This window comes from Dryobates pubescens, chromosome 7, assembly GCF_014839835.1.
Source record: "Dryobates pubescens isolate bDryPub1 chromosome 7, bDryPub1.pri, whole genome shotgun sequence".
Lineage (NCBI taxonomy): Eukaryota > Metazoa > Chordata > Aves > Piciformes > Picidae > Dryobates > Dryobates pubescens.
In genome coordinates, this window is record NC_071618.1 from 45659977 (window position 1) to 45682200 (window position 22224).

The following is a 22224-nucleotide window of genomic DNA, read 5'->3' on the forward strand; positions in this document are numbered from 1 at the left end:
GGATGCCCCTTTTCCCCTTGATGTAACTAGGCTGCAATCCAGACCTGCTTGGATTGCTGTATGGAGGGCTCAAAACAAACTGACCTAGTCTAGGGTTTGATAATTTGCCCAAGCTGACTTGTTTGCTACTTAGGAGGAGGTGGCCCTTTGCATGTCACTTATGTTACCTGTCAGCATGCCAGTTTGGAGAGTTAATGCCAGCAGAATAATGCAGAAAAGTAGTGATTTTAATATTTTTTTTCCTGGCAGTGTAGCTCCTGGATCTGGTCCACGTTAGCCTCAAGAAGGGAGCAAGAAGATATAGCTGGGAGTGTACAGATTGTCTGACTGTCCATTTCAGAGATGACACAACAGTAGATCTGCTCATCTGTGATATGGAATTCACTCCAAAGGGATATTTTGTGGCCATCATAGAGCAGGTTGGTCTGGAGCAGAGCAGTTCTGTTAGATGCCACTCCCGTTGCCACCTCTGCCTGCTGGTGCAGCCAGTTGCATACTGTGTGGGGTGAGCTGGAGCCGCTGGGAATCAGCCCGAGGGAAAGAGAAGCCCCATTGCTCAGGTCCCCACACAGCCACAGTGAGTGGCACCGACCATTTCCAGAAGTCAATGATGAGCTGTTCTGCTTTGGAGGAAGTTGCTGAGCCTAGGGATGATGTCAGTGTTTTGTGCTGCTAGTTCTCACAGTGTGGTGTTCAGTGAACGTGAGGATGGCAGCAGGCTGAGTCTTTGTCACATCAGTGGGAGTGAAAGGTTAATGTGATGGGACAGAAGATTGTCATGTAGCATTGGGGAGCAATATTTTCTTCATCTATGTATAAAATTGTTCTAGGAGAGCTCTGAGGTGGAGATGTATTTTCCTGGAGAGAGACAGATGTAAGCTTCCATTTAACTGCTCCTCTGAAGGCAGATCAGAACAATCCATTTGGCTGTTGAACAGTTGCCCCAGGAAAGCCATAAACCTTTATTGCTTGGAGACCCTTGAAATTGGACTGGACACTCCATGGTGTTCAGCACAGATGAAAGCAATGTGCTCTAGGGAGCAAAATAACAACAGGCTACCTTAGGGAGCAAGCCACCCCTTGTGAGTTGGGGACTGGATGCAAATTGGCCTTTCCCATCTCAAATTTGTGCAGCTCTGCAGGATCTATTAAGACTGAGAGACCTGGAGGACAGTGATGTGCTTCAGGGTGCAGTAGCACCATTTTTTCAGTTTTTGATAACTTCAGCTGTCACTTGGCACTGTCTCATTCGTGACTCTGTGTTGCCTCTTGTCCTCAGCAAGTAAAATAAAAGCTTGTTTTCTCCTGTACGGACTCCTCGGCAGCCACGTAAATGCTTGTGGCAGTATCCCGCTGGAGAGGCTGAGGGAGAAGCGATGGAAGAGTTGTGAGCAGAAGGGTGCAGGCAGGCAGAAGGAAGCACTTCAGATAATGCCTCAGTGACAGCCAGGTGGGAAGAGGGCCTTGCTCTGATTCCTGTGACTGACCTTGTTGAAGTTAGCTTGACACTGCTAACGTGTTTTAGGGGGTAGGTTCAGACCCAGCCTGTAAGCACCCGAACCTTGTAGTGATTAGTTTTAATGAAGAAGCTAATTTCCATGGAATTTTAACCAAAAATAGCAGATGTTTAGGCTATCAAGTTTTGTTGTTGTTGCTGCCTGCAAATTGCAAATAGGATCTAATAAATATTTAATTTATGCTTATTTCACTTACTTCAAGCAAACAAAAGATGCATTCATCAGCTGTGAGGCAGAGAATTGTATCTTTAACTGACACTATTGCATTTTTTGTCAGGGACAATGCTGTTCCCAGCTGAGGTAGGTAGCCACTGAGATTACCAGAGTGGAAAAAATAAGTGAAGTTTGCCAACCTGCTGGATTACACCTGCTTGTCACATCCACTGGCCAGTCCCTATGGTGTTTCAGCCTCGTCAGGTCACAGTTTGATCTGAAGATCAGCAGATCACAGCCAGGTTAAATGACTAATTGAAGGTGAGTGCTTCAGTGTGTAGTAGTCAAATCCCATAGTTAAAATGCCAGACAATTTCTTTGTAGCTGCACACAGAGGCAAAGCCAGCTGTGAAGGGCTGCTGATTTAATTGTGTAATCTAGCAGGACTCAAGTGGCAGGGCTTCAACTTAACCATGTGTCCAGTTCTGGGCTCCACAATTTAAGAATGACGTTGAGACTCTTGAACATATTCAGAGAAGGGCAACCAGGGTGGGGAGAGGCCTCGAGCACAGCCCTGTGAGGAGAGGCTGAGGGAGCTGGGGTTGCTTAGCCTGGAGAAGAGGAGGCTCAGGGGAGACCTTCTTGCTCTCTGCAACTCCCTGAAGGGAGGTTGTAGGCAGGTGGGGGTTGGTCTCTTCTCCCAGGCACCCAGCACCAGAACAAGAGGACACAGTCTCTGGGGAAGTTTAGACTGGAGGTGAGGAGAAAGTTCTTCCCAGAGAGAGTTGTTAGCCATTGGGAGGTCCTGCCCAGGGAGGTAGTGGAGTCACCGTCCCTGAAGGTGTTCAAGAGGGGATTGGACGTGGCACTTGGTGCCATGGTTTAGTTGTCAGGAGGTGTTGGGTGCCAGGTTGGACTTGATGATCCTTGAGGTCTTTTCCAACCTTGTTGATTCTATGCTTCTATGCTTCTATGATATCAAGGGTATTTGCGTTATGCTGCCACTTTTCCTTCTGCCTTCTTTCCGTGCACTTGTTTCTCCTCTGTGTTAAGCCACACAGCCACTGGAAGATGCTGCAGGCCCAGATGCCTGCTGGAGTGTCACTGTGTAATCAGCTGTAGCCACGTAGACACCAGCTGGAGACATGTAGTTTATTGAGTAGTGCTTAGGTTTGGTGCCATGGGTTGTTCAGGTTCTCAAAGTAGCTGTGGGCAGTACTCTGGGAGTAAGGTCTGTGGTGGGCTCTGACCGTGGAAAATTTGGGCTTGTTTAGTTGCCTGTTGGTTTGACTTCTTAAGATGTTCCCTTTCACTGTTACATAGAAGAACAGGAGGAAAAAAAAATGAGTAAGTGTGAGTCTAGTCTAAATGCAACAATAAAACCAGCAGAGTTCAGCCAGCTGCTTGTTTTACTTTGATTCTGGGTTGCAGTGATCCGTACATGAACACCTTCCTTCCTCCTACGTTCTGCCCCTCAAGGGCTCTGAGCATTACACAGAGGCCAGAAATTCCTGTGCCTTTTGAAACTATCATCCCCTCTTCGTCATGTAGGGAACAGAAAGCTTCCAGGGACGCTGTGTGTAATGCCCCTGGTGGGGACAAAAGTCAGCTGTAGCCTTCATAACTCCCAAGGTCTCTGTAGTGATCTTGGTAACATTTATCAGTCAGTACAGTTGTAGCTTTTTTTTGCTTCAAAAAGCAGCAGCATGTAAATTCAAGACAAAAATAAAGCAGAGCTGTTGAAAATGTGTATATTCAACCCCATGTCTTTCCTGAGTGGCTCACTCTCCTCTTTGAATCCTACCATCTGAGGGACAGTCAGAACCACTTTGCCTTCCTCCAGAGTCTTGACCCGAGCACTAGTTGTGTCTGGAAGCTGCACTAGGGAGGCAGAGTAGGAAGAGTGAAATGTGCTCTTTGGGCCTTGGCCCTTTCTGCTTCATTACTGTGAAAAGCCTACAATTGAATATCAATTCATTTGTATTCAACCTGGCTGTTCTGCTTCCTGACCTCCTTTCTTGTCTGCAGCTGACAGGATGTCATGAGGAAGTGACAGGGCAATGACACTGTGTGTGTCATGGTCCACTTCTATTTGAGCTTGATTTCTATCTAGCAATGAATCAAGCCACGGGAGTCCAGTCTGGGAAAGAAAGGAAGTGTCCCAAGGAAGCAAGCAAGTTTCTCAGTCCATTTGGAACTAAGAATGCATTTCAATGTGCTTCTCCCTCCACACCAGACCTTTGTATTCTCACAAGGTAGACTGGGTGTAAAAGGGGGTTTGCATTATTTATTAGTGTGCCTCTGTCACACATAATGAGGGCTATAAAGTATGTAAGAGCTTATAATTGGCTATCTGCAAGAAGTAATCCTAAGGGGGCTGTGTAAGGATCAAATAAATTATGCTTCATTGTAGTAGTTATGCCAAGAATATTAGAAAATTGGTTTTAGTTGGTGGCAGAAAAAGAAGCAGAAAAGGAGGAAACCTTCATTACTTCCCAGACCCACTTCTGTCAAACCTTTTTTACCATTTGAGGCAAGATTTCAGTCATCCTCTTCAAAATTCCTGATGTGTTCAAGATGCTAAATAAGCAGTTGCCAACATACTTGTACAAATAATGCATAAATGAAGTTTATCTAAATTGTTTTATTAATAAACTTTACTGAGCTCTCCCTTGCAGTTAAGAAGGAATCCCAGTTCCCCACTATGCTCCACTGGCACAGCAGCTCTCAGAAATGAAACTTTTATCTCTTCTTCTCAGGGGATGTGAATGCCTGCCCCTACTTCCCCCAATCTAATTATTGTTCTGATAATTCAGAAAAGGACTCAGTGGCAGTAAAACACAAAGAAAAAGGGAAAAAAGACAAACAGCTGGTCCTGGAAGCTCTGATGGTATCATTTAAAGATGAATATTTACATTTCAGAAAAGCCAAGGCAAAAGGGATCTCCGTGCTTCTGACTTAGTTGTAAGGCTCCACTGATCCTTCTGGATATAATTTGTGCTACAGTGGAGGTTACCCTGGAGTACATAAGTTAGACAAGGAGAAGCTTTGTCAGAGCCAGGAGGGAGGGAATATCCCTTCCCTTAAAGCAGTTACTAGGTATTATTCCAGTTTTAAACAGAAAGCAAGGAAGGACAGAGTTTCCCTCAATATGCTTGGGGTTCAAGAAATGCAAGCAGTGGAACCTGTAGAAACAGCAATCTGACTGTGGCTAAAGCTCTGGCTCCACTGAAATCAGAGGCAAAGCTGATTTCCCAGGCCTGTTTCCCCACATGAGATTTACTGAAGTGGCTAAGGTTACAAGGCTGGGCCTGTAAGGTGATGTGCTGCTGTATGTTAAATGTATTATTTTCACAAGTCTAAACAATATATGCCATAGCCCTTACGGTGTCAGAGCTGCACTAGCTCCTGTCCAAGCCAAAAAGTCAACTCATGCTTTGGAGTATGGACTAAGCTGAGTGAAAATTGCAGAGAGCAGGAGCAGCAGAGGGGCTGCAGCATGAGCAGTAAGTAGCTCACATGAGTTTGCACACCAGAGAGCTCACCAGGGATTCAGTCCTGGGCTGTCTGCTGAATGCATAACTCCATCAAACAATTCTGTCCTGGGAACACCTGCAGGGGCTTTTTATTTCAGTCACAGCAAATACAGGTCACTCATTTAACATCTGAAGTATAAGTTGAGGAAATTCAAGCAATGATCTGCAGCACAACGAGCCAGTAAGGAGCTGGATGTGCTGCAAGAGTCAGCTGGTTCTAAATGGATAATGCAAATGATGAATAGAATAGAATAGAATAGAATAGAATAGAATAGAATAGAATAGAATAGAATAGAATAGAATAGAATAGAATAGAATAGAATAGAATAGAATTAACCAAGTTGGAAAAGACCTCAGAGATCATCAAGTCCAACCTATCACCCAGCACCATCTAAACAACTAAACCATGGCACCAAGGGCCTCATCAAGTCTCTTCCTAAACACCTCCAGAGATGGTGACTCCACCACCTCCCTGGGCAGCACATTCCCATGGCCAATCTCTCTTGCTGGGAAGAACTTCTTCCTAACATCCAGCCTAAACCTCCCCTGGCACAGCTTAAGACTGTGTCCTCTTGTTCTGGTGCTGGGTGCCTGGGAGAAGAGACCAACCCCCACCTGGCTACAACCTCCCTTCAGGGAGTTGGAGAGAGCAAGAAGGTCTCCCCTGAGCCTCCTCTTCTGCAGGCTAAGCAACCCCAGCTCCCTCAGCCTCTCCTCACAGGGCTGTGCTCCAGACCCCTCCCCAGCTTTGTTGCCCTTCTCTGGACACCTTCCAGCAGCTCAACATTTTTCCTAAACTGAGGGGCCCAGAACTGGACACAGGACTCAAGGTGTGGCCTGAGCAGTGCTGAGCACAGGGCAGAATGACCTCCCTGCTCCTGCTGGCCACACTCTTCCTGCTGCAGGCCAGGATGCCATTGGCCTTCTTGGCCACCTGGGCACACTGATGGATCATGTTCAGCTGCTGTCAACCACTACCCCTGGGTCTCTTTCTGCCTGGCTGCTCTTCAACCTCTCTGACCCCAGCCTGTAGCACTGCATGGGGACAGTATAAAATAAAGGACCTTTCCTCTTCCTCTTTGAAGACAAAGCTATTGTCTAAGTGCCAACATCAGCTGCTTCTGCAGCCATGTGGCATTCATCTCATAGCTTTTTCATTTTCTGTTTGCCTCCATTTTTTTGTTACATTTTCTCTTGGTCCTTGCAGGAGGTCCATCCAGTGCTGCTGAGTGAGTAGTGCTCAATCCTCCCAGGGCTGAAATAAGAATGTCTTCTTGTATCTACCACTTGCATGCTCCAGTCAGCCAATGATCTTGTAAATTGGAGCAGAAACATTAAGTGCTGAAGATGGCTTCAAAGCACTGATAGACTTTACTGAAGGATAGCCTTTATAGCAGAGATGTATTTGATGAGTCTTCCACTGCTCATAAAGCAGTGAAAAGGTTTTGGGAAGAGAGGGCAGTAATGAGCTCCAAGTCACACAGTTCCTTTTAGGGTTTTGCTGGTTAGTGTTGCCACCACCTTCAAGGTCTTCCCTTAAATTTGATTTAACTTTCCTTTTCGTTTCTTTCAACTGAACACCGTGAGTTTGGTTCATTTTTCAGCCGCTCTGATAGCATGCTGGCATTGCTTTTTGTTTTCCAAGGGAAACGTTCCAACAGATTGTTGAAGCCAGCAGCCACAGAAATCCTCTGGATAGAGAAGGCTGTTTGGAATGGCCAATTCCAGCAGGAAAAAATGAATAAATTGGGAAATTGGAGAGAGAGGTACAGCAAAGGGGGAAGAAAGTGAACTGCTCTCTCAGAAGTTAGGTAGGGGTTTAGCAAAGTCTGTGGCTTAAGGAGCGGACTTATATTACAACACAGAAGACAGAGGTTAGGCAGCATGAAAGGCTTTGTTGCAGACACAGAGCCACAAGAACAGATTGTCTTGGAAAGAGGTAGGGTCTTCACTGTCAGAGGCTTTTTAAGAACAGACTAAACAAATATTTCTCTTGGAAGGTACCAGCAGAACTTATCCTGAATTGGAGGCTGAGGTATGGGTAGGATCACTTCTTGATGTTCTCTTCCAACTCAAGCTTCCAAGGCTTTTTTTTGTGAGTGTGTGTGCTTTAAGTATGCTCTCTGCATAAAAGAATTGACTAAATGACGCAGGAAGAAGATGGGAATCGAAAGGCTCTCCACATAAAGAGCTGGGCAGTGCTGAGGTGTTACTGCATTGCCTTGGGATAACTCACAGCTGGGTTTGGATGAAGAGGATTTCAGATTGAGAGCAAATGTGGGCTCATGAGCTCATCGTGGGAGAAGCCAATTCTTCCCTCTTACGTGCTGGTCTGCATCGCGAGAAAGAGTTAAGTGCGTTTGAGATCTTAGTGCAGTTGTCCATAGGGGTTTTCCCTGGAGAGGACAAGCAGCAGTGCCAAATATTGCAGATGTGAGATATATTTGTAACAAACTGTGGCTCCTGTCCAAAATTAAGATTTATCACATTCTGTGGCAAACTGAAAAATGGAACCTGTTTGAGAGAAATTGACTCGGAAGAGCATTTCTCCCCCCCAAATTAGGTCAGTTACTGAGTTTGAATGCCTTCAGATAGGAATCACAGAATATTCCACATTTGTCATTTCTTTTTGAAAACAAAAAATGTCCTTTTTCTGGGTATGTGACATGAAGGAGCCTTTGGAGCATGTGAAAGTCATGCACAACAGACCCCAGGCGGTCTGGCAGCATGGAAACAGCGTTCGGAGTGCTGCACAGTTCTCTTCAGAGCTGCGTTGGGCCTTGCAATCCCTCTTCTTGAAGACAAAGTCACTGGGAATGAAGTTTTAGCTGTGTTTTGTTGAACTGAGGAAGCCATACCAACCATTGATGTCAGATGGAGTCTACTATTGCTTAGATTTGACTCAGTTCTTTTTGTTTCACACCGATTTGTCACCGAAGCAAGCTGCACCGTGTACACCTTTGTCCATGTACGGATTCATTCCCCTGCTTAGCTGAATGCTTTGCAAGTAGGCTTGTGGGTGCAGAGGGTATCAAAAAAGCTGCTAAAAAGTACTGCAGTTGCAGCAGCAAACAATAAATTAAGCTGCCCTCTCCTTCACCAGTTCCTGTGCATTTCACAACACTTAGCTGTCTGTGATGCAGCCACCGGAGCTCTACACTGTACAGAGAGGTGGGTTTGATGGCTGCAGGCCTGTCTGTCAGCTGGGCTGGTGTGTACATTTTTGCAGAGGGAGGTTTAAACCTGTGAAACTAGTGAGAATGCTATGAAGGGAAAAGTCATTCTCTGTGTGTTTGATGACTAGCACTGACTTTTGTGACATTATAGCAGTTTATCTTGCTGTATTTCCTATCTAGAGAAGTGTTTTCCAAACTTGTTTGATTTGAGGGGTCTTGCAGACTTTTCAGTAGAAATGCAGAGCCACTCAGCCTCTTGATCAGGAATAGATTTCCTGTTAGTGTGTATGAACTTGCTTGGAAGTGCTCCCTGGTTTGTCAGAAGACCTGAAGATCTGCAGACCACATACTGAAAATGCTACAAAGGTTTCAAAGTCTTGAGTATGGCTGTAGTTTTAATGAGATGCTGATCTTCCATTAATCCTTGGACAGCTCAGCTGAAATAAACTAAAGAACAAAGAAAGAAAAGCAACAAAAGCCTGGTGTGCAGGATTTCACCTTTGGATGTGTGCTTTGTATCCATTATAGTAGTTCTGTCACTTTGGGGATATGCCACTGAAGCACAGGAATTGGCTGGACATTTGTGTTGCTTTATCCAGTCCCTACAAGCTATTGTTTTTCACAGATCAGTGAGCTAACAGGCACAGAATATCAATTATTTGGTAGTTCAGTTCGTGCCTGAATATTTCCAAAGGCTGTGACAACCTAGAGGCAAAACCACTGGAGCCGTGCTCGGGAGTTGGGCTGCTGTAGGCTTTTCCTTAGTGCTCATAACAGCCTTAGTCTGCCCAGTTTGTATTAAATAGGTGTGTCAATGCCTATCCATTTATCCACTGTAATGCTTAGGCAACTTACTTCTGTGACACAAGATGGATTTCCCTCCTGTGCTCCTCATGATGCTTCCCGAGATCAGTTCACATACTGCAAATCCTTTGAGCATGGAGCTTGTGCAAAGCTCTGTCGAGTTCTGTCCAGTCTCCAGCTGCTGTTGAGATTCATATTAATGTAAAAGAATAGCACTTCATCTACTATGACTGCATATTTTGGGAAGCTAGTTATTAAAGCACCTGTTATTAATTGCAGTAGGCACCCTTGTGTTTGTAACGGAGTGATTCCTATTTAAATGCAGGGTGTCATATGCCATATGCTGCCCGAGACTCTCTGAATTGTCAGGCATTTGATTCTGAGCCACAAAGCAATGAGGTGAGCACACAGATGGGCTGTCACATAAAGAAGTCTGATGGCATGTGATAATGCTCAGGCACTTATGATGTACAAGCAGAGATCATGGCTTGCCAAACAAAAATGAGCTGACAGTCAAACTCCACAGCATTTTCTGCAGTTCTTCAAGTGTTTCAGTTCCACTCTGCAGCTTCACTCTGCCTTGCACTGGACCATGTCCTTCTCTGAACAAACGGTGTCAATCATTTTGTTGCACCACAGACTCTGGGAGGAATGACATGCAGGCTCACCAAAGCTAGTCCTGAGTGGTCCAGCTCTGTGGTGCTGTGGATTGAGGCAAATCAAGGCCATTTGGAAGCAACAACTTGTTTCCGTAGAAATAACTTAGGTAGGACATACAGGTTTACAGTCAGGAGCTTTTCCTTTAATCTTCTCTTCTCCCCTAACATTCAGGTCATTTCCCACAAAGGAAGGCAGAATTTATGACAGGAATTAAGGCTTTTTCCTCCTAAGGCCAGAATGAGGGCAGAAGAATAGAAGGTAAGGGATAAAATAATGTCTGCGTAACTCCAGGCTGGATTCAATTACAGATTCATACACTTTTTAAAGGTGTATACAAAACAGATACTTTCCCTTGTGTTAGGTTTCTAAGCTCACATTGAGATCAATAGGTATCTAGGGTGAAATTCATTAGCCTAAATCTAGATGCTTTACACTGTTAGAGATACCCTAGGGTCTGCAAGACCTCTGTGTGGGCTGGCAGGTATGACAGGGAAATTTGCAGTGCTCTAGAGAGGCTGCTGCGGGCTAAGGGACATGCCAAACAGCACTTAAACTGACAGAAAGTGACATACTTGAGTGACTAAATCCCACTCTGAGTCAATTATGCCAGCACCTAACAGCCATGGCTGGGAAAAATAGACATGATGAAAGCCTTCCTGGGTTCCACCCCCCTCACCCTCCTCTGTCCCCCCTTGTTTTTCACCTGGTTTGAACCTGAGACCTGTGGAACTTCTGTCTGCAGGGTGTTCTGCTTGGCATCCAATGCATGTATTATTGACTGAGGGGATGAGAACGTAAGAGGGGCAATTTGCAAGGGAGTCTCTCTTGGAGTCTCTCCTTCAGTGAATTCTTTAACCAGTTAATACATCTCCAGATAGCCTCCATGTTGACTCTGTGCCCAGCCTTAGCCTCACTTAACCATAACCAGTGAGAGGTAAGTTGCACAAGTTACCTCTTTGCTTGGATCTGTCTAAGTCTTCTGCCTGTGAATGGTGCTATATAATGAGTGGAAATAAAGGGGGTTTCAGTGAAACATCTAGCTACAAATTCTAATCCAACAGTTTCTGAAACATCATATTACTCTGCCTACTGCATATGCAAAATGGGATTAAATTCTTGGCTTTCTTAGTTACTAGTGCCAACCTGCACAGCCTGTGGAGTCTGTTTACTTTGCTGTTGCTCTGTAAAAGTCTCAAGAAGTGTTTCCAGGAGTGACTTTCCAGTGGCTGGAACTGTTGAGAGCTGCAGTCTCGTTACTCTTTGCACTAGCACCTATTTCACAGGACTTTGAACTTGGTGCTGGATCTTTCCTTTCACAGCAGCAGCTGCCACTGCCCTGTTACTCATCCGTTTACCCAATGGCCCTTATTATTTCACTCCCATTTAGCAGTCTCTCTGTGTAAGAATTCTCCACTCTTCCTACTTCACTATTTTGGGTTTCTCCCAGCCTCCAGTCCTATTTCTGAAGCCCTCAGTATTGCTTTTTAAAATGCCCAGGGCCAAATAGAGCAGACAAAGCTATAAGCTTTTGGGTAGCAATTTAGGGTCTCTGGGTGGGTGGATTTCCTCCTCTGATCCTAAAGCACTTCTGGTGAACACCTCACCTTTAATCAAATGAAAATGAAACGTGATGCTCCATCTGTCAGAAAGCTCCTATCTGAACCCTCTGCTGCCCCATGCCCTCAGTCAGGGACAAAGCAGGGACTGTGGCTCTCCCATGACACAGCACTTTGTCACGCTGAACCCTGGCAGACATTTGTAGTGCCTTTTTTAGGCTTCCTTTGCCACCAGCCCTGCTTCCTGAGAGCTCTGGGAAGTAGTAGCAGGCAGGTGGCAGCTCTTTGCTGCGGCTGTTCACCTAGTTTCATAGCCAGGCAGCTGCCAGACAGTGGATGCTCATGTTGTGGGGTAACCCAAAATAACACAAAAAGACTCATTTGAGGGATGGGACTTGGCAGTCATAAGAAGAAGGGAAGATGAACAAAGCCAAATGAATTGAATTAATACCTTGGGATCAGAATCAGCAGGGTGATGGGGTTTTTGCCCTTAGCTGAAAACCCATTTTTTCCATCCCACTTAAGATGCAGCAGTGTTACTGGAGGCAGGATCTGCAAAGCTGAAGGCTGTAGTAGTTTATTTTCTCTGGGTTTTTTTGTTCTTACATTTAATTTTGATTTGCATCCTGAGTCCCTCTAATGCCTTGCTATAGCATAGTCTGTGGAAGAAACACCTTGATCTTGGGTGAAGCCCTGAACTGAGTTGCTGTCTCCCATGCTGTGACTCTTGTGATGAGAAGTGAGAGGAAATTTGGTTCAGCATAGATGTAATTTGTATCTGCATGCCCCTGGGGGACCCCTGCCTGCACAGTGAGGGAGTAAGAGAGTCCCTTATTGTGTTCATTCACTGTGTAGGCAGTTGTCCTCTTCCCCAGACAATGCACTCTCAGTTCAGGCTCAATAAGGAAGCAGTCAAATGCCCCATGTTCAGGGAGTACTAACTCGATAGAGAGCTGTTGCCTGAAGTGCTGATCTCCTGTTTAAGGCCAATAAAAGCCTGGGTCAGGGGCATGCCTGGGTTTTCTGAGGGACAGGTATTAACAGCAGTGGTAAGAACTGGTGCAATACCATTTGTCTAGCAGAAGAACAACAGAGAAATCAAATAACACGGTGATGATGTCAAGAGAAGCAGCAGGAGTGTGACCTTAAGGGATGTTTCTGGGTGAAGAGCCGGGAGCTGTCACCGTGCCTCACTGACCGAGCTGTGGTTGGACTCCTGCAGGCACAGGAGCCGGGCTGCCTGCAGCCAACAGCGCTCTTTCTCTCTGCCTTCCCCTCTTTACTCCATTTGTTCCTACTGCTTTGCCCAGACTCTGGAGTCTGAATCCGCTCTGGCCTGCTTCTGTCACTCTGTAGCCACTGCTAGGCTACAGCTTCTGGAGAGTTTCTTGAGCAGGGACTTCAGAAGCTGCCTCTGCTGAAATATTTTAAACCAATTCTTCTTTAACCCCGTTGTTGGTTTACTGAGGTACATCTGAAAGCAGCAGACAACTTCATGTGCCAGCTCAATTTGACTTTCACCCTGCAGGCTCTCTTCTGTAGCAGGTAAATGTTACAGAACCATGGCAGTAAGGAAAGTTTTTAAATCAGAATCACTGGAGAGTCAGTCTGTGCAGCGTCTAAAAAGTGGTTTGGTTTTGTTTGTAGAGATCACTGTACCTTCAAGTGACAGATGGGACTGTGAAAACTTTCTATCATCCTTGAAGATTCAGATGGGCTAATAGAGAAAAAAACGTGAAAGGAAAAATCATCATTAAAATGGTTTTGAAAGGGATGGCTTCCAAGTGATTCTGTCATCTGCTCCAGATGGCCTGGGTGTCTGTCAGATGAGCACAGCTCACTAGAAATGCCTGGCAAAAAAATGCAGCAAGGTTCTTGTTTTTTTGGTCAGGTATGAAAATTTAAGGGGGAAAAGTGGAAGAAGGGAGTAAAAAAAGGAGGAAGGTATTTTAAAGAAGATATTTTTCACTGAAAAGTAGCTGTACAAAAAAAATATGGCAAGGTTCTGTTCTTAGGTATGAAAAGGAAAAGGGGGAAACTAAAAGATGAAGGGAATAAAAACGATGAAGATATTTTGAAGAAGATGGTTGTCACTAAAATGTGGCTGTACAGAAGGCAGCCTTTGTCTCTGTATTTATTTTGACTCTGCAGTACAGATACCAGACCTGACCCATTCCTTTTATTTTGCCAGGTGGAAATACAGATTTGGCTTCCCCCTGCCCTTACAGTGCTGCAGACCACCTCTAACTGGTGCCCAAGGAGGTCCTTTATGGTGCCCAAGCTGTCCCTTTCACTGCATTCATAGGGCACAGCTGTGACTGGAGCTGGGGATATACAGAACAGGAACACAGTTCCTAGTTCCCATGCCAGAGGCACTTTAAAAGCCCGTAAGGAAAGGCACCATTGGTTTGTTTCCCATTTGAAACTGCATTCTTTAGCAGCAAGTCTCTGAGGCTGAATGTAAAGCTAGCTGCCTCATTTACTGTCATCCACTACCTCTCTTTATTGATCAAACCGATTCTTTTCTCCATCAGATTTATCTGAATCATGTGCTTAGGTTTACCCTTTGCAAGGGAGAAAAAGGAAGACCGGGGTGGATTGGCTTTATTTAACAGGCTCTCGAGGATGCGATGATTTAATGGGCTGACAACAAAACAAGAATGAGCCAGATAGCAGACAGGGACACACTGTGACCTCAACAAGTGAGGGGAAGGGCTGAGTCTGTAACACAGGACTCGTTAGCTATGTGCTGTCAGGGCAGTTACAGACAATTAATTTATTGTGTGATGTCAACATGGGCTGTTGAGTGGCTGGAAGGTGTCCAGAGAAGGCAACAAAGCTGGGGAGGGGTCTGGAGCACAGCCCTGGGAGGAGAGGCTGAGGGAGCTGGGGTTGCTTAGCCTGCAGAAGAGGAGGCTCAGGGGAGACCTTCTTGCTCTCCACAATTACCTGAAGGGAGGTTGTAGCTTTGGGGGGGGGGGGGGGGGGGGGGTTGGTCTCTTCTCCCAGGCACCCAGCACCAGAACAAGAGGACACAGTCTTAAGCTGTGCCAGGGGAGGTTTAGGCTGGAGGTTAGGAAGAAGTTTTTCACAGAAAGAGAGATTGGCCATTGGGATGTGCTGCCCAGGGAGGTGGTGGAGTCACCATCCCTGGAGGTGGTGGAGTCACCATCCCTGGAGGTGTTTAAGAAGAGCCTGGATGAGGCACTTGGTGCCATGGTTTAGTTGCTTAGATGGTGCTGGGTGATAGGTTGGACTTGATGATCTCAAAGGCCTTTTCCAGCCTGGTTAATTCTGTGTTCTATTCTGTGTTCTGTTCAATGCACACTGGATATTTGAGCGTAGGCTCCCATTGAAGCCACAGCAGCAGTCTGAAGGTTGCCCACCACACAGATTTGCATTTCTCATTTTGTGTGCATTGACTTTTTCCAGCCAGTCTGGGTCTTTCTGAGTGCAGTCACTTTGTCCATGGCAAAATCTGGTTAATGTCTCTTAGTTATTAATCCTTCAATATTTATTGTTTGAGACTTTACTACATGCAAGCTATTGTTAGAAATATTAATAGTGGTTAATATTTTACCTTTTAGAATAAGTTGATTGCTCCATGCCACAAATCATTTCTTTATCACTTCTTAGATGAAACCTAGGTCTGTGCCAAGCCACTAATGTAATTACTGTCCCTTCCCTGTCACATCCACCCTATGCAGAACCTGTTACATTCAATTATTTTCAATCACAATCAAGTTCCACTATAGACAGAAAAGATCATCTTTCAAGTACCAAGTGTTAAGAAATTGTGATCACACTTTGCAAGAGTGACTGGGTGGGCAATCTGGAGTGAACAAGGGTTGCTCTGGGCAGACACCCACCCTCTGGTTTGCAGTTTTGCAGCGTGTAGGTCTGGGCAGCTCCTCACTTTGCACACAGGCTGGTTTTAGCTCACTACTTGAAGGTATCCAGCTCTCTTCATGGGCTGTGGAAAGAGCTTGGTGCTAAATGGGATGTTGTTAAATATTGAAGCCAAGCACTTAATTCCAGCTCTGCAGTGCCAAAGCTGGCTGCATTAAGACAGCCCTGTGGCGCACTCCTGCATGCCTCACTAGCGCGCCAAGCCAGCTACAGCACTTGCAACAGCAGTGCGTCACGGGTCAAGGAAAGGAGCCCGTTTCATACCCAAATGCAGAGCTACTCCAGAAGAGCTGGTCTCTGATGGTGCCAACACCTCCACTGGTGCGTGGCGTGGCATCCGAAACAGCAGCCAAGTTCCACCTCTGGTGCCAGCTGGCTCTGTCCTACTGACTGGCTGCCTTGCATCCTGAAGCTGCAGCTGGTTTTGTGAAGGTGCTGTTTATGGACCCGCACATTTCCTTCCCCTTTCTATTTCTTTCACTGACTGTCATGGATAATGGGAGATGACAGATGATGGTAATTACAGCATGGTGGTTTGGGGTTTTTGTTGTTGTTTACGTTCTGAAGAAGGGTTACAGTCATCCTAAGCATTTGAAGCATCTGTAAAGATGGGTGTGGTGTCCTGAGCAGCAGAGCTGGCTAAATATAACAACTGTAGGGCAGGCCATGATGTGGCTCTTGAGCTGGGCAAGTAACTGCTCTCTGCTGAAGTGCAAAACTAGCTTGAGGTTTTCTCTTGGGTTTGCAGTCCTTGGATTTAGCTTAGGTCTTTCAGTGGAGGTTGCAGCTGTTCAGCACGTTCTCTGTGATTCAATGGCGTGGTTGAACGTGTCTGAGTTATTAGCAGCAATAGTGTGCAGTATTTTGCTTTTGCAGGGTCTGATTTACACTCTTAGTTGCTTTACAAACAGGAGTGGATTGATTAGAGGGTAAAGAAGAAGCTGAGGGTTTTTTGTCCAAGTCCTATTACTAACCATGGGCTTTGGGGCACAGTCTGCACTTTTAGCACATAAAATAAGGGGGCTGAAATGACAGCTCCCAATTTCACTTCCCGTGCAGACTGAGGCAATACCAGCTCTGCTGAGGCCATGTAGGATCCTGCTGAACGCAACGAGACATTATGCACTCACACACAGACACGTGTGTGTATGTATACAGACCTCACACACATATAGACTTACCCCAGTGCGTAAAGCAAAATGGGAACTTTTCTCTCACCGACTGAGAGGTTCTAAGTCTTCATGAAATCCTTGCACCGAAGGCAAATGCCTGAGTTTGGCATGCACATGGCCTGCAAGAAGTACTGGGGAGCATAACTGCTTTGTTAAGAGACCTAAATCCGTGCCAGACACGTGTGCAGCACTGCAGGGGAATGTTTGAAGGTGAATCAAAACCAGTTGACAGCCAGTGCTACCGAAAGAGATGTCAGAACAACAACTTTTAAGACTTTAGGAAGAAATTTTTCCCAGAAAGAGTGACTGGCCATTGGAAGGGCAACAAAGCTGGGGAGGGGTTTGGAACACAAGCCCTGTGAGGAGAGACTGAGGGAGCTGGGGTTGCTTAGCCTGGAGAAGAGGAGGCTCAAGAGAGCCTGGTTGTAGCCAGGTGGGGGTTGGTCTCTTCTCCCAGGCACCCAGCACCAAAACAAGAGGACACAGTCTCAAGCTGTGCCAGGGGAGGTTTAGGCTGGATGTTAGGAAGAGGTTCTACACAGAGAGTGATTGCCCATTGGAATGGGCTGCCCAGGGAGGTGTTGGAGTCACCATCACTGGAGGTGTTTAGGAGGAGACTTGATAGGGTGCTTGGTTGTGGTTAGTTGGTACCTGTGGAAAAAGCAGTACTTACAGGCATAAGTCTTTTAGCCAGGTGGGAATCTGGCTCCGTGGTCCTGGCAGTGCCTTTGGTCTCCAGCAAGTTTTGTATGGACTAAATGAGGTGTATGAGCTTGTCTGAGGATTTGTACCTCGTCCTTTGCAAGCAAACACCCTGCCCTGTCACTCATGCTCTGGGCTCATGTGGCAGCACCTTTGGAGCACTTTAATTTACAGTATATTGTGTTGGTTATGCATTTTTGACTGAACCCCAGGATTTATTTTCACTGAAGCTGGGATTTGGACTTACAGAGCTGGGAAAGAGGCTGTAACAGGGGGATGAAGAGGTCTGGCTGAGGAAGGAGCTGCAACTGCCAAGGCTGTGATCATTGAATCCAGGGTCTCACTGGAGGCAGAAAGAGTGAACATGTTTGGAGAAGGGTGACCTGTGTAAGGAGGGTGGCAGTGGAAAGTGCTGTGGATGACAGTCGGATTCATAGATTCACAGAATGGCTTAGGTTGGAAGGGAACTTGACGATCATCCCGTTCCAACCCCCTTGCCACGGGCAGGGACACCTCCCACCAGCCCAGGTTGCTCAAAGCCTCATCCAACCTGGCACTGAACACCTCCAGGGAGGGGCATCCGCAGCCTCCCTGGGCAGCCTGCGGCAGTGTCTCCCCACCCTCACTGTGAAGAATTTCTTCCTAACATCTAGATCTACACTCCTCAAGCTTAAAGCCATTCTCTCTTGCCCTATCGCTACAAGCCCTTGTAAAAAGTTCCTTCCTGGCTTTCTTGTAGGCCCCCTTTATGTACTGGAAGGCTGCTGGAAGGTCTCCCCGGAGCCTTCTTTTCTCCAGGCTGGACAGCCCAAATATTCCTGGGGAAAAAAGCCAAATAACAACCTGTTACTGCAACATAAGCTAAAGAGAGCTGAAAACAAACAGTCCTCTGAATGCAGTGGGCTCTAGACACTTGCCACCTCAGGAAAGTACTTGGCAAGTGCTGAGTAGCAGCTTGTTTTGAGTTTGGAAGGGCAGCATTGTTATGCTAATAGCCCTTTCACTTGTCCACAGTGCCGCTGTTGTGCCCTCCTGGAAGAACTGGGCAGGAGGCTTTCCCAGGACCTGTTTGTGAGGAAGGGCTGGCTGCCCTTTCATCTGGTCCGGCACAGGTGGCTGGAAGCCTGCCTTTCTTCCTTCTGACCCCCTGCACTCATCTCCCTGCCCCTCACAACAACAGTATCACAGTATCATCAAGGTTGGAAGAGACCCCAAGGATTATCAAGTCCAACCTGTCTCCACAGACCTCACGACTAGACCATGGCACCAAGTGCCACGTCCAGTCCCCTCTTAAACACCTCCAGGGATGGGGACTCCACCACCTCCCTGGGCAGCACATTCCAATGACAAATGTTGCCCTTTGAGCATTTGTGAGGTCTCCCAGAGTATCTGTTCAAGGAAACAAGGTGATTGAAAGCAGCCCAGGCAGACCAGTTCACTTCTGCCCAGAGAAACTTTTGGTCTGTGGTCTTCTTGGGCTGGCACCAGGCAGGTAATGGGCACCACAACCAGTATGGGAAGGGGTCAGAATCGTGGCAGAACTGGCTGGGGCAGCCACGGTTCACTGGTCTGTGAGGCTACCTGTGGCACCTGCATGCTCTTCCTCCCTTCTCCAGCCATTCTCAATCCTCAGTGGTTACATTCTTCCTTGCCCTGTTGCATCGTGCCCACTCCATCAGCTGTGCTATCAGTGTTTCACAACACTCTTCTTGCTTTAGCAATTCAAGTGAGAAACCAATCAGATTTTTTCCCAGAGTCTTCAGCTGTCTTTAACAAATGTAGAAGTAGTTTTGGCTTAAGTTCTCTTTTCTGAGAAACATCTTTCCTGAGAATTTAATTAGAAGTGACTCTCATTTACATGGGTTCTACCTGCTGCCATTGGCTCTGCAGCTCTGGGGACAGAAATCAGATGATGCTGGGAAAGCCATTAGCAAGGGCATTAGAAGCAACCATATCCAGGTCAGGCCACGGTCTGAAAATACCTAGCATTCATGTGTCCTTAATTGGTTTTCTCCCTTTACAGCTACTGGATAAATGCACCCCCTCAGAGGGAGCTGCCTCAGGGATTTCTTTTTGTTATGTGATGTAGATATGGAGAGGAGCCTGCAATGACTGCTATACAAGGAAAGGAAGAATCAAACTTGAGTAGCAAGAAGAAATTGGAATCTACTGGAAAAAGATCCAAGGAGCTAATACTGAGCCTAAACAGGGGCAGATGTGCTTAAAGAAGCAGCAAAGGAGTTGCTGAGCTACTCTGCTAACAGCTAAGCTGTTTAAGCATTGAACATCTTTTAGAGAAAGTTGAGATACCACTGCAGAACATCAGTGTCTTGTTCAGATGTGTCTTTGAGCAAGTCAAGAACATAATAAGGTGATTTCTATATCTTAAAGGAGCATCAGAATACGAAAATCTGAGGCATTTGAGGATGGAGTTAGTAGAAATGCACAGCTAGCTCCTGGCCTGAGTCAGGATCACTCTCAGGGTGCATTAGACTGGTGCGAAGTCCACAGCACTTCTGTCACCGCATCTTGAGCTTTTCCTGTGTTAGGAGCACAGCAGCAGAAGTGCTTTTCCAGGGAGCACCTTGTCCTCGTTCTCAAGACAGGAAAAGCGAGGTGCCCAAAGTCAGGCAATGACAGCTGTAGGACTTGAAGCCTTGTACCAGTCCTGTACCTAAGGTAAAAGGCACCACTGCAAACCCACCCTGCAGACTTTTGGAGGAGCTGCTTGCCTTTACAGCCTGCAAAGCATCAGGCCATTAGTGATTTGTTTCCAATCTTACAAATAAAATCTGACATACAGGAGGTAGCATTTAAATGCTGCAGCATAGACTGAAATGTCCTCTCTAGGCTGTTGGTGTGAGAAGCTTTGCCAGCTACACCCACTTTTTGGCAGCTGCTGCAGGGACAGCTGAGAATGCAGTATGATAAAAATGCCACTTCAGCAAAATAACCATGGCCCGTTGGGTGTTTCCCAGCAAGATCTGGTGAAGGATAAGGCTTAGCCAAAACACATCTGTTTGGGGCAGCATGAGGGCTGGAGAAGGCAGAGAGTGTTGTGAATGTTGAGCCAAGTGTGATGATACGTCAGTGGTTTGAGACTTCTGTTGTTTTAGCTGAAATGATTTGAGGAAACTTTGCAGTGTGTACCTGTGGCATGAACTGATCAGGTGACATGAAACCATTCTTCCCTGGCTTTTGAAAGAGTGAAAGCCAAAGGAAAATGACAGCAGATTAGCACAGTTTACTTTTCCTGCTAGAACCTTGATAAACCCTGGTTGATTGTTGTTTTAATTAATCAGAAGCAATCAGCCTGTAAATGCTGTAATTAACACAGCTTCTATTTAACCCCACGTTGAGTTTTCCAAACAGTATATGTAGCAGTTCTGCAGAGGAGAAGGGCAAGTCTAAAAACTCTCAAGTAGAAGCTCCAGAATCTGAGGATGGCTTCTGGTGTTGAACTGCCAATGCTGCCTCCAGCCCACAGACCAGCTACAACACAGTGTAGCAGAAAGCAGCAATAAAAGGCCAAATGATTTTCTACTGTTTTTAGGAGAAGATGATTTATTTTTCCCTCTGAGATGCCCAAATGGTAGTTTAACACTTTGATTTCCGAGCCATACCCTGTGTTTAAGCTAATGCAATTGCCTGTATAAACTTATATTTTCTTTTCACTCCGTAGGTTTGTTGATTGGCTCTGGTTGTGCCCTTTATCCTCTTGGCTGGGACAGTGAAGAAGTCAGACAAACCTGTGGCAACCTTTCCAACCAGTTTGAATTGGGTGAGTCATCACCAGAGGATCTGAGCCACGTTGCACTCTTCTGTGCATTTTCCATAAACAAACAAGGACATGAGCACAGGCTTGGAGTAGCTACCCAGTTGTGTGTGGTAGAGTATTCCCCTTGCATCGTTCTGGCATGATGCCAAGGCAGGGAATTGCAGATAGATTGGCTGGGAATATTTTCCAGAAGAACATTATAGAGGAAAATGAAGGCATGTATGTCTGTTTGTATGTTTGCATGTGTATATTTAAGACATCAGATTTAATAGTCATGCAAATATGGAAGCTAACACTCCTGGAGGTCTTGATGGAGCAGGCGGTCATGGTAATTCCTGATGAGTGCAATTAGCTGTCTTTGAAATCTGACATGTTTATGGCCTTCCAACCCAAGCCTAAAGAGTATGGTTTTGGTTACTCACATCCTTGGGAAGCCAGTAAATAGCTCTTGCTCCCTGTTTCAGCCTTCTCCCAAACAAGCCACTGCTCTTACTGCTGCTGACTGCAGTGAGCACTGAATGAGAGCCAGGCCTGTGGCCACGCTGGGCTTGCATTCGTGTGATTTGAGGCATGCTGCCTCTGGCAAGGGCTTTAGAAAGAAAGGGCCCAGGAGTGACCCAAGGTTTAAGCAATGTGGATGATCAGATGTTTGAATGCAAATGCAGGTCCTTGTTTAGTTAGAGAGATCAATGCAGGTGCTGATACCCTATTTTGTAAGCGCTCTCTAACCCTTTGTCACTTGAAAAAGAGGGGGGTCTACAATCCTACTAAGGAGCAGGGGAGACTGACCACTCTGACCCTCTGAAAGCTTGAGACCTCCTACTCTCCAGCACAAGCACATGCAGCTCCCCATTTCCACCCTATACAAGCTAAGCCTTGCAGTTAGCAATAGAAATTCTTTCCATAGTTTTAAGTGCAGGGTTTGTGGTGGCCTGGCAGTAATCCCAGTGCAAAGTACAGTGGGCGAAAATGATCTCCTAAGGTTGAACACAAACTTGCTGCATTATGTTTTAATTTTACAGTGATATTTCTGTCAGGCTTCAGGAGTAAGGAGTTTTGTTTCTATCTCAGAGATTATTCTTGTCAAGATATGGAAATAAATTGAGGTTGAAAGGTAAAAACTTTGCTTTGGGAGAGATAGTCCAGATCACCCTCCCTTGCACCATTCCTGTGGTGTTCTGGAGTGCATTTGATCTGGCAAGGGACCAAAAAATCTCGTTACCAATCATCTCTGCTATTGCTCCTGATGTTGTTATCAGCA

The 22224-nt window shown here is 46.0% G+C and overlaps 1 protein-coding gene across 1 annotated transcript in view; it reads left to right on the plus strand.

The window, feature by feature from the left end:
• The window catches only part of LHFPL6 (LHFPL tetraspan subfamily member 6), a 150605-nt gene that overhangs the window by 115753 nt on the left and 12628 nt on the right, over positions 1 to 22224 (plus strand). The window contains exon 3 of the mRNA XM_009908670.2: positions 20868 to 20966. Within this exon, the coding sequence (XP_009906972.2) occupies positions 20868 to 20966 (99 nt within the window). The remainder of the gene's footprint in view (positions 1 to 20867; positions 20967 to 22224) is intronic.